The sequence below is a fragment of the Osmerus eperlanus genome, chromosome 6, assembly GCF_963692335.1.
Source record: "Osmerus eperlanus chromosome 6, fOsmEpe2.1, whole genome shotgun sequence".
NCBI classification, from domain to species: Eukaryota; Metazoa; Chordata; class Actinopteri; order Osmeriformes; family Osmeridae; genus Osmerus; species Osmerus eperlanus.
The window spans coordinates 3,171,385-3,183,987 of NC_085023.1; the positions used below are offsets into that span (position 1 = coordinate 3,171,385).

A 12,603-nucleotide genomic window follows, 5' to 3' on the forward strand; every position below is an offset into this window, starting at 1 on the left:
ACAGTGCTGGCCTAGCCTGGTCCCCACGCTGAGGGCGATTAATAATTCGGAGTCCCTTGCCTATTCCAAACAGAGGCACATTTGGCATAGGAACAGAGGACCCATTTGATGAAGTTTGCTGTCCTCAGGGTTCAACATGACATTCCACTGATGTGGACATTGGTTCACCAGGCTTTACAATGGCCGTCCTCGCAGGGCCAGAGACGAGAAAGCCTCTGGACATATGTAGATTCGTTTTGGTAGCTGTGCTATTGTACAAGACAACAAACACTCATAATTAATTGTTGGACTTGCTCGTTAGCTCCCCTGCTGAACAAGTCATCCTGGTTCTGTCAACGTCACACACAGCTTCTCAAAGCTGACATTTTCGTGCGAGAGTGGGTACATTATGACACGCGATATTTACAAACTGACAGTTGATTTCCTCCGGATTAGTTTGATGGAAATAATCTGGATTATTATTCTGTTTGGATTCAGATCTACTGACAACTTGTGAGAGACGTGTTATGAAACACACACACACACACACACACAGAGGTTTAGCAAGGGTTAACTGCCATATGGGTTGAAAGCTCTGCAGATAAAAAAGAAGCTAGAAATCAACAACAGGTTCTTGATGGGGCGACAGCTGTACAAATAGAGTGTTAAACCGATGCCTCAGAGATAATGCCAATATGAAGATATCAACAACACATTAGAATATTAAAACAGATGCTTGCAACACAACAATTGAATGGAAATAACGTGTTCGCTTTTGTGTGTTGAGATTAAAGTCATGCCTGTACACAGACATAGAGCGTTTGTTTGAGTCATGTGACATAATTCAAAACACAGATCTAGTAGGTGCTTGATAAGAATGGTAGTCAGAGTCAGGCCTGGCTGTGTAAATATACCAAAGACTATCTGCCTGTTTTATCAAAGCACTCCTCAAAGGTGTTTGCTATGTGAATATGAATGATAAATACAAATGATTGCTGTTATTTGTAGCTTTTATGCTTTTATGACCCCAAAAAAGCTGGTTAACTTTTTGGAGGTCACAAACTATCCCGGCCAGTGACCAATATTGTTATTGATCTCTCTTTGAAAATCAGTCTGGGAGAAGCTTCGATTCAATTCACTTTATTGATCCTTAAGAAAATTCCAGACACAACTGCGACAGTGATCCACAACTTACCCCAAGCTGGGAGGAAGTCGTGCACTAGTTAGTTGCAGGTTTCTTCGCTCACACGCCTGATGACTTCATTTAAACTCAGTGGATAGACTGGAGGTCAAGAGGTCGCAGGTTCAAATCCCCCTGCAAGATCTGCTAAATGAAAACTGTACACTCTTCTGCCTCAGGGTAATACAGAGTCTAGTCCCATCTCATAAAGTAATATCAAACTATGTGTCTCATAGATACATTTGAATCAGCACAAGACACTTCATTTGTTGTTTTTGTTTGGGCTGTGTACTTTGTTGAGTTTTAAAACATTCTGTAAGTTTCAGTTACATGATTCAGTCATATTGAACGACCGTCTAGCGTGCTGGCTCAAGCAGACTTTAACTGGAAGAAAGCAAGAGTAAAAGTTGACTGAACACAATTCAAAAATCCTAATAGAAACTGATTAGCATTGTAACATAGCATGTTGACAAAACATGATTAGGTCGGTTAGGATATATTTAATTTAATGATGCTTCATTAACAAGGTTTGACTTTATGAGGCTGAACATGCAAATTTAACACGTGTCATTGCATATGTGAACCGATCAGTGATCGGTGTAAAACTACCATTAAAATGGTGATACATTGTGTTTCTTCTCGTAATAGCCTGCATATTAAAGCCTCAAAGACCGAATTAAAAAATATATATCTGGCCAAGGTTGGACATAGACACCAACAGCAGTTTATTCTAAAAATGTCTGGCCTACTTCCACACACAGTTTTCAAGAAAACGTGTCCCCAATTTACAGAAAATCAATCATCTCCTAATAGACTCGGCTGATAACTATAGACAATCGCCTAAAAATACCTATTCATTCACGCTAAATGCAACAACTTTCTCAATGTTGGTCATGGACACCAATACCAGATAAGGGGTTAGCCGAATTCCACTCTTTTTAGTCCCCTATTTGTAGAAATTCAGTCAAACCAACGAGTGTAGTTGGCCAGTGTTTACTAAAAGATTAAAGATTACATTTTGAAAGAAAGGGTGTGGAAGTAAACCAACCTTTAATGCAATAATTTGGTTTTAGTTTTATGTTTTATCCTTGTAGCCTACATACAGACACAAATGTGAAATATATATATATATATATAAATAATATGCGTATGTGCAAGAAGAGCCACAATGTTTTGTCATTTTAATGGTAGTTTAGTAACTACCTATACCCAAACCCAAACGCGACTCTCCACCTTATCATTTTCCTATTTTCAAATTATTGTAAAATATTGATTACGATACCAACTTCACCGCCAGTAATAAATTACACACACTATACGTTCTCTATACTCCCTCAAAATATTACCACAACCAACCAAAATATAACCCAAGTCCACGTGAAAATGCGCATCAATGTGGAGAATCTGGAAGGCGGCAAGCATTTTGCTCTAATAATCTTTAAAACACCAACGTCATCCTATAAACACTAATCTAGCCTTCAAAAATGTTTTACTCAGAGATACACAAATATTACAGTTAAAGTTTTCCAAATTTGGGTCAATCTCGCTCCGTCGCGTGGGTTGCATTCCTGTAAACTATTCCTCACACATGAATTTGGGAATAGTCCAAAAAACAATTACAGTACATACAAATAAAACGAAATCTACAGCATGAAACATATACAATAGTCTATATCAAGTGCCTTGTAGTAGAAAAAACATTATACGGTTAATTGTACATCAAGTTTCAAACGGTGGTGATATTGACAGCAATCATTACTTCAGCAGAAAAGTAGACGATTGTTTTGTAATTAAATTGTATCCGCTTTGAAGTCACAACGGATAATCCGGAGGAGAGGTCCCATGGTAGAATCAGCATTTATTGTCCGGCACGCCAATTACGCAGCGGAGAACACAATAGGCCTATTCCAACAACATGAGGAATCACGACGATTGAAGCTTGAGATATCGGAGGGTCCAGTCCAGAGAAATATCCCTATGCCTTGAATTAGGCGACGCTATGTATGAGCGGTGGAGGGGGCGAGGAAAGTGGTACCAGACGCAGCAAGAAACGTCCGTACGTGCTTTATCTTAGTGGTAGTGACGTGATATTGCAGCCCCACTCTAGGAGCAGGGCGAGCGAGCGGAGCGCTTTCTATCTCTCTCTAAACCAACTCAGTATTCAAACATATCACATCCATTCGCTAAGGATTTGTTTTTGTCAACCTGCTGCCCGTCTTGAATATCTCTGGAGAAAAGACTGTCAGGAACAGATGCTTCTTCTAGGCTAGCTAATTCACGGTAATTTCAGAGATTGCTTTCCCGCACATCGTTCAAGTATTTATTTCCATCCGTGTGGTGTGTGTTGGATTCGCACTTGCTGGGTCCGTTTTGATGGAAAAACGAGACGGTGACATGAGCCAGACCGGAGTCTAACGCATTTTTCGCCCATTTACCATCGTGTTGCATTGGACTTCTGTCGTCGGCTATGGGAAGTGTTCATTCAAAAGAAGACTGCACAATTTGTCATCTATAAAGGATGTGGCAGAGTATGTTGGAAAAATAGCCATAGCATCCGGAGTGTAAGGTAATTAAATATCTTGATTTGTTATTATTGTTGTTACAATAATTATTGTTGTTATTTTTTGTATTATAATTGGTGGTAGTCTGAATGAAGCTGCAATAGGCTACGGTATATCCATGACTCTTAGCATGCACCTGCAACGATTTCAAAGCAGTCCGTGGTGTGAAAGTTTATTATCTGCTCCAGATTGTGTCCTTTCAGTATTCTGTCACCTTAGAACGACTAGGTCTATGTCGAAGCAGTCTAAATACGGTCGTTGAAACATCACGTTATTCATAAGTTCACAGTCCATTTTTTGCGCCTACAAAGGCTAAAGATACGAGTTTGAGCGTAGTCTGTAGTCCTGGAATTGGACTTGTGATGGTGCGTCACAATTTTACACATTTGATTTCAAATGTATGGTATATAACTTTGATTTGGGTAAATTCCTATGAAAGACGATGCCCTCTGATCCCTAACAAGTACAGTGCCCGTTTACTGTATGCAGTTTCCATGAAACGCTCCATATTTCGGAGAACGGTAGTGGATAATGGTTTCGTCCCATTTTAGAGAATTTGCAGAGGATTTGAATCTAAAACTGTCTCTATTCATGACTACCCTGATAGTCGACACGACAGTTGAGGAATAGCGCATTCTTTGTGATTATGTCAAGCAAGCGGTCTAGTGGGGATGGTCATTCAGTCGTATCTCAGGACGTATTTGTCTGACTTGAACACGCTGAATTTCAACGCCTACACACCGCTGTGACAGTTCTCACAGCTCCATTGCCTGCAGGATTAAAGCAATCAGGACATCACATTGAATTCTCTCTCTCTCTATATTTCTGTCTTTCTCTTACCCTCTCTACCTCGATCTCTCGATCTCGATGACAAAACAATTGCTCTGAAGAACACTGAGCCGAAACGTCGTTAACCCTCAGTAAAATAAGTCTGTTATTTATTGAACAGCTAGTTTGGGTAAAAAAAATATATTGTGCGTAATATGCGCGTAATTAGAACGTTCGAAACCCCGTGTGTCCGCAATCCAATTGTAGCCTGTAGCTTAATCGAATATGAGACACGCTCTAAGTGCTGACTTTGAGAGGCATAGGTTGAATGGGCATGTCGTGAAGCAAATGGATGGACTAAGTAATGGAATACAGCGCCTGATGAAACACAGATAGACACATTCTAGAACACATCCCTCTACGCACGAGACTGCTGCAACCGTTCAACAACCTGTAATCTCTTGGATATAGACTACACAACCGGAAACCTTAACTGCCTAGTTGTATCACGCTGCATTTTTTGTGTGTGAAAGCAGTAGGGCAAAATAACAGGAATTATTTTAAACGAAATGATTTTGTTGGTCATCAGAGGAATTGTACAAGAACAAGCCCAGCTGCTTAACCACGCAGTGGCCTTTGGTTTTTGTACAGCTCATGAGCACGTCATTTTTAAATTGGAAAAATGACTGACATCTACCAACATCAACCAAGTCACATCTTAGTAACGACTTTCATGAGTGTCATTGATCTGTTATGCGGATTCCCTCAAATCCAAGAGCATTAAGAACCACAAGGTGGCAATGTTTGTCCAAAGTTTTCTTTCTTGGGAAAAGGAAAGACAACCTGCTCTGAGTGGAAGCCAATAGGGAGGCCGTTCCGTCCACACAATTTGACCTTAACCTATAAAAACGTCAGCATTTGAATCTAAAAGAGACCTAGAGTTAATCCAGATGTTTGTCCCCACAGGAACACAATGCACACAAAAGTCAGACAAAATGCTAACCCAGCAAGTGTTCTGATGTCACGGCGTAGGCCTAACCTTTCCAATCTCTTCCTGCAGGCCAAATGACATAGGATGAAGGCTATTCGTAACTTGTTGATTTATATATTTTCCACCTATCTCCTGGTTATATTTGGATGTACTGGTGCCCAAGACGTCTGGTGTTCCACGCTGGTCAAGGGAGTCATCTATGGCTCCTACTCGCTGACTGAAATGTTTCCTAAGAACCACACAAACTGCACGTGGACACTGGAGAACCCCGACCCCACCAAATACAGCATCTACCTGAAGCTGCACAAACAGGACCTCGGGTGCTCCCAGTTCGCTCTGCTCGTGTATCAGTTCGACCATTACTCGCACGAGAAGATCAACGAATTGCTCAAAAACAACGAATCTATAGTGTACCTTTGCGATTCCAAGAATAGCCATGTATTTTTGCAATACGACAAGAATTTTGTTCAGCTACGGAGGGTTTTCCCGTACGATTATAACGGATTGACGCCGCAGAAGCTGGACGAAGATGACAAGTCTATCGTGGAGTTTGTGGTGTTGAACAAAGCGAGCCCCAGCCAGTTTGGTTGCCAGGTTTTGTGCACCTGGTTGGAAAACTGCCTGAAGTCCGACAAGGGAACGGTGGAATCATGTGGAATAGTGTATACAAAGTGTACCTGTCCCCAGCACCTCGGCGACGGCGAGTCGGAGGGTATGCTGATGTTGAACAACATGGTGTTACCTTTAAACCCTCAAACGGAAGGATGCCTGACGCCCAAACTGCAGCTTGGGCAGGTGTGCAACCTCAGCGCTGAGGTGAAGCGACCCGCGAAGGAGGGTGAGTATGCTGCTGTAGTCGCCATACAGAGATCCATGTCAGTGGATGTACAGTATGTTTATGGCAGTGTGTTGGTTAAACGGTGGATTGTACTGTATGAATCAGATGTGCACGCCAACTGGTCACCCCCCCCCCCCCCCCTCTATTTTAACCCCCTCCACCCCAATAGCATGACCACAGAGTTGGCTTGTGGCACGTGAAACAAAGAGCACACATAGAGGCCTGTCCTGCCCTCCAGTCCCCATGAAGGCCTTAGCTGCAGAAGAGTGGGTCCACAACCAGACAGCAGGCATCCTGGCTTACATCACATGCCTCCCCTGCCTGCACACACACACACACACACACACACACACACACACCAGTCTTTAACAATACTGTAATTTCCTTTTTTTCAACGACCAGTGGATTTTATGGACGCAATCTGTATGTCCTGTGTCCCTCGTTCCGTTCTGCCGGCATCACTGTGGGGGCGAGTGATCTGCAACAGCACCCTCCTTTAGGTCTGCATGTCATGGACTCGACACACCACAAGCACACGGACCCAGGAGTAATGCTAGCAGGAACTGTCACGCCAAGTATACCTGCAGATCAACAGTTCCCTTTGAAGCACAGCTACAGCAGAAGCCTCTTATAGTCTGACATTCTATGAATCCACTTTGTGTCAGTTAATTTCAACATCAGTATGCAGTGTTGGACAGTGAAATAAGGCATGACGTTTTTGCTTGGAGGGATTGACGGTAAGGATGTGTTGCTCAGTTGTCTTCCTGCTGTAAGGAGCAGCACTAAGATGGCTTTTATGCATTCCACGATGCACATTTTACACACACATACACACACACACACACACACACATACACACTTATACACAGACACACACACAATCACACACACACTTGCACAGACACGTATAATTGCACGCACGCAAACTTACACACACGGAGACACCCACATACGCAGATTCAGACACATGCAAACGTACACATACAGAATCACATGTGTAGTAGAGGGGCCTATCAAAGTATAGAGCAGGGGCCGATCTCAGTATGGAGAAGGGGCCAATCACAGTATAGAGAAGGGGCCAATCACAGTATAGAGAAGGGGCCAATCACAGTATAGAGAAGGGGCCAATCACAGTATAGAGAAGGGGCCAATCACAGTATAGAGAAGGGGCCAATCACAGTATAGAGAAACACAGAGGTCCAGCACACTCGCAGTGAATCACAGCAGATTACCGTTCATTCCAGCACACTGAACCCAAAATAATGAACCCCTCCTCAGACGAGAGCGGGGAGGATGAGAGGAGGCTGAGAGGGGGAAGGGGGGGGAAGGGGGGGGGAGCCGTAAAGCGATTCACCCGGAGGTCCTGTGTTTCCTTACGCTGGTTACGATAACAACCCTCTCGGGAACTTGTGGCAGATTTCTGATCAAATGGGACACACTGCAGTCACAATTACCTTGGTGGAGCTTACTGGAGCTGTCCTTAGGCCTCGCCCCAGGGATTTACGTTTGCAGTAGAATGTGGTGATATTGTGGGTTTTATAATATTTTCTGGTTCCATTTATTTACTTATTGAACTTTTTCGGGGGATACTCCAGACTGCTGAAACCTTTCAGGGTGTGTTAGGGTTGGGGTTCTGGTTGGCATTGGCTCTGGGGTATGCTACAGTCTTCACTGTTTGTCATCGAAAAGCTTTTTATGTCGGCCTGCATCTCACAGGGGGTGTCATTCAGACGGATGTTTACATCACTACTGTAGGTTGTAACTCGGGCGATCTGGTGCGCTGCTCTGAAAGAGACAGATGTGTTTTAGAGACACGACCTGGATGGAACTCATGTTGTGTTAGACTGCAGTCTGCTCACATGCCCGTCAGATCTCTTTCCCCAAAGCTGCATTTTGACATTTTTCTATCGACATGTTAATAACAGCTTAAAAGCATCAGCTTAGTTTTTTTTCTTTTTTTTTTCTCTGAAGATTTTTCCACAAGCTCTATTTATAGGATTGGCTTGCGGGGTCTGAATAAATCCCTCTTTATCTGGATAAGGGCTGGATAACCACTGGGTTTAATGGAGAGGAGGAAGCCAGGGCCTCCCAGGTTGGCTGGGTTGGTCTCTCTCCACCAGGTGGAATCTGGCTCGCAGTCGACAAGGTCCGAGTCGGATAAAATCCCTCCTCTTTGATCTTTTTACGATCATGTCTGAGGTCAGCTCCAGAGCACTGTGGGGAAAGAATCCGAGATCCAGGAGGCAAACTGTCTCTCTCTCTCTTTATCGCTCTCCCTCTTTCTTTAAATCTCTCTCTCCCTCTCTCTCCTCTCTCTTGCTCTCTCTCTGTGTCTTTCTCCCTCCCCCTTAGTACAAGGGTCTCTCTCACTAAAATTCTTCCACTCTGTCTCTCCGCTCGACTGGATTTTGCATGGCTACTCCTCAGAGAGAAAAAAAAATCTATATTTGAGGTTGTCGGTGAGACCATGATTACTCTGCAGACCTATTCTATATAATTACCTATAATTACTGTGTCAGCTATCGTTATTGTAACGACTTTAGCCCGTGATGACATACTATACGTCACTGAACTGAACACCGCTGCAGTGTGTAAATATGAGGGAGCCAGGTTAAGATACAGACACAAGGATTAGACTGGGGAGACTTTCTGTCCCATATCTCCTCAGGGAGGTCTGGTTATAGCATATTACTGGAGTGAATCCCATCTGTTAGCATAGATATGACACTTTAGGATGGGCCCGACATTAGAAATGCCTATTACAGTATCAGCCAACAGTCTTATCTCTGAAGATATCATCAACCGCAGTGCCTTCCCTGCCTGACTCGGCGGACACTTGCAATAAAAGCTTATAAAATCACCCCTCTACCAAATTGCGTCATTGATATTGGCCACACAAGAGCCCAGCTGTGTGATCTAACATCTCCAGGCAGACTCATCGTGTCCCCCCTCGCCCTCTTCACTGCCTGCCTGCCTACACTGACGCTTTGTGCCATTTTTAATAGAATGCTTTTGTGTCTGTTTGTTTGTCTGAGTGGGTTTGTTTCTGTGTGTGTGTTCAGAGTGTGTGTGTGTGTGTTCAGAGTGTGTGTGTGTTCAGAGTGCGTGTGTGTGTGTTCAGAGTGCGTGTGTGTGTGTTCAGAGTGCGTGTGTGTGTGTTCAGAGTGCGTGTGTGTGTGTTCAGAGTGCGGGTGTGTGTGTTCAGAGTGCGTGTGTGTGTGTTCAGAGTGCGTGTGTGTGTTCAGAGTGTGTGTTTGTGTGTCTGTGTGTGTTGGGAGTGTGTGTTTTCAGAGTGTGTGTATGTGTGTTCAGAGTGTGTCAGAGTGTGTGTGTTCAGAGTGTGTCTGTGTGTGTGTGTTGAGAGTGTGTGTGTGTGGTCAGAGTGTGTCAGAGTGTGTGTGTGTTCAGAGTGTGTGTGTGTGTGTTCAGAGTGTGTGTGTGTTCAGAGTGTGTGTGTGTTCAGAGTGTGTGTGTGTGTGTTCAGAGTGTGTGTGTGTGTGTTCAAAGTTTGTGTGTGTGTGTGTCTGTGTGTGTTGGGAGTGTGTGTTTTCAGAGTGTGTGTATGTGTGTTCAGAGTGTGTCAGAGTGTGTGTGTTCAGAGTGTGTCAGAGTGTGTGTGTTCAGAGTGTGTGTGTGTGGTCAGAGTGTGTCAGAGTGTGTGTGTGTATGGTCAGAGTGTGTCAGAGTGTGTGTGTGCGTGTGTTCAGAGTGTGTGTGTGTGTGTGTTGTGACAAGGGGGCGTGTCAGAGTGTGTGTGTGTTCAGAGTGTGTATGTGTGTGTGTCAGAGTGTGTGTGTGTTCAGAGTGTGTGTGTGTGTGTGTGTTGTGACAAGGGGGCATGTCAGAGTGTGTGTGTGTTCAGAGTGTATGTGTGTGTGTCAGAGTGTGTGTGTGTTCAACGTGTGTGTGTGTCAGTGTGTGTGTGTGTTCAGAGTGTGTGTGTTCAGAGTGTGTGTGTGTATGTCAGAGTGTGTGTGTGTGTGTGTTCAGAGTGTGTGTGTGTTCAGAGTGTGTTTGGGGCGTCAGCAGCCAGAGTGCTCAGCTCTGCAGCAGATGAGCTCCACTGCATAGAGAAGCCCTTTATTCTGCCTGGATCCCAGTCAAGTCACTCAGTAGTCTGCCTGCATGATGCGCCGCTCTATTGTCTCTCAGGGAAGAGGCCATCTTAGCTCCAACTCAGTGAAGGAGGAGGTCCATCTCAACACCAGTCCAATCCTGCCGTTTAAAGTTAACTGTCAATTCTGCTTTACAGTCTCAGTCCTCGCAAATCCTCATTTGCGACCCGTACCATGAGAACGTTCTTGAGATGTGCGTCACGATGGCCTTAGCACGACTTCTGACTCCTTTCTGGAAAGAGGAAGTCTTTAATGAAGTGTAAGGAAGTTATTTAATGAGTAGACGTCAGATGGTTTTGATCCTGAGCGATCTCACTGTCAACGTTGACATCTTTATCTTATTATTTTAGTGGAGTGTTTTCCACGTGCTCCATACTGTGTGAAACCATCGACACCTTGCAGTTCGGGGAAAAGCTTTTGCTTTGGCTCAACTTCCTGAAATATGAGATGATATTCGGTTTCCACCTTATAATTTCCCTCTCATTGTTTAAAATGTGTTTAACAGGTGACCTGGCTTCCTGTGGCAGTGAGTTGGCAGGAGAAGATCCTCATTATCTCGTACCAGACTGACCCTGTCAGACTTGGTAAATGTCATGTTGTGTAACAGGAAGGAGAAGATGTAGTTTCTTCAAATGCTAGATAGCCAACCTCTTCGTAGCAGCAGCCAATTAGCTCCTTGAACCTAGTAGGTAGAATAACTCAGACCTCTGGGAAATGGTGTTTCCTCTGCTTTTACTGGTAGAAGTGCCTTGCACACCGAGCCCTTGTGCTTCTTAAGTCTGGGACACATCCCAAAGCAACGGACACAAGCAGGCTATTGTGCGAATGAATGAACATGCAGCAAAATCTTTTTAGAGTTAATCCACTACCCCCTTCCCCCCCCACACACACACAAACTAGCATACACTCTCTCACACACACACACACACACACACACACACACAATGCACACCATTTCATGCAATACCAGGTAATGATGATATGACCTTGGCAAGTGCTCCTGAAAATGCAGGCCTGCCGTAGAACAGTTAACTTTAACTAAACGACAAGCAAAATATCACAATGCACTGCATTTTGCATTGCAAATGGGCAACACTTTAGATTTGTTCAGTCTCCCCGATTTGTTTGGGTTCGTATTAGATTAGGAAAATACATATCTCTCACTTGGGAGCTAATGTCACACCAGCCCCAGTAGGAATTCAAATATCATTAGCAGGCCCAGTATTTGGGTCACATCTTTTTCAATCAAGTCTTGGAGAAGAATCAAGAATACAAGAATCCAGACTCCAATGTTCTGACTTTCTGACTGAGTCTCCGTTTCCTGTCCTTTCCTGTTGGCCGGGTAACGCTCAACACCTCCAACTCTGTCAGCTGCTGTCTGAAACTGACGTGTGTGTTAGAGAGAGACACAGAGAGACAGACAGAGAGACGCAGAGAGAGAGAGACACATAGAGAGAGAGAGACACAGAGACAGAGAGAGACACAGAGAGAGAGACAGAGACAGAGAGAGAGACACAGAGACAGAGAGATACAGAGATACAGAGAGACAGACACAGAGAGAGAGAGAGACACAGAGAGAGAGAGAGACACAGAGAGAGAGAGAGAGAGAGAGAGAGAGAGAGAGAGAGAGAGAGAGAGAGAGAGAGAGAGAGAGAGAGAGAGACAGAGAGAGACACAGAGAGAGAGACAGAGACAGAGAGAGAGACACAGAGACAGAGAGATACAGAGATACAGAGAGACAGACACAGAGAGAGACAGAGACAGAGAGAGAGAGACACAGAGAGAGAGAGAGAGAGAGAGAGACAGAGAGAGAGACACAGAGAGAGAGAGACGTGTGGGTGTGAGACGTCCGGTCAGGACACACATCTGAGCGTGTGATTGGAGGAGAAGTGGACCTAGCGAATCAAAGGGACGAGCGCCGCATCTGTGTTCTGCGTTCTGACTTCAAAAAGGTAGTGATCTGCGCAGGGACGGGCCTGGTAATGAGCCTGCAGACGAGCCAGACAGCTTCATCCTCTTCTCATACAAATGAGATTTGTTTATTGCCGGTATATGCATAATGCAAGGCCACTCATCTATTTAAAAAACCCCACTGTATCTCTCTCTCTGTCTATATACTGTATATATACAACAATATAACAACTGGTCCCCTTTTTAATTGGCAAACATGC

General features: G+C 44.2%; 1 protein-coding gene across 3 annotated transcripts in view; it reads left to right on the forward strand.

Moving 5' to 3' along the window:
* Positions 1-3,264: 3,264 nt before the first annotated feature.
* The window catches only part of adgrb3 (adhesion G protein-coupled receptor B3), a 105,810-nt gene continuing 96,471 nt past the window's right edge, over positions 3,265-12,603 (forward strand). For 2 of the 3 annotated variants that reach the window (XM_062463005.1, XM_062463007.1), the window contains exons 1-2: positions 3,265-3,725; positions 5,549-6,317. In XM_062463005.1, the coding sequence (XP_062318989.1) occupies positions 5,564-6,317 (754 nt within the window). In that variant the 5' untranslated portion in view covers positions 3,265-3,725; positions 5,549-5,563. The remainder of the gene's footprint in view (positions 3,726-5,548; positions 6,318-12,603) is intronic. The other variant, XM_062463006.1, reaches the window with a different exon arrangement.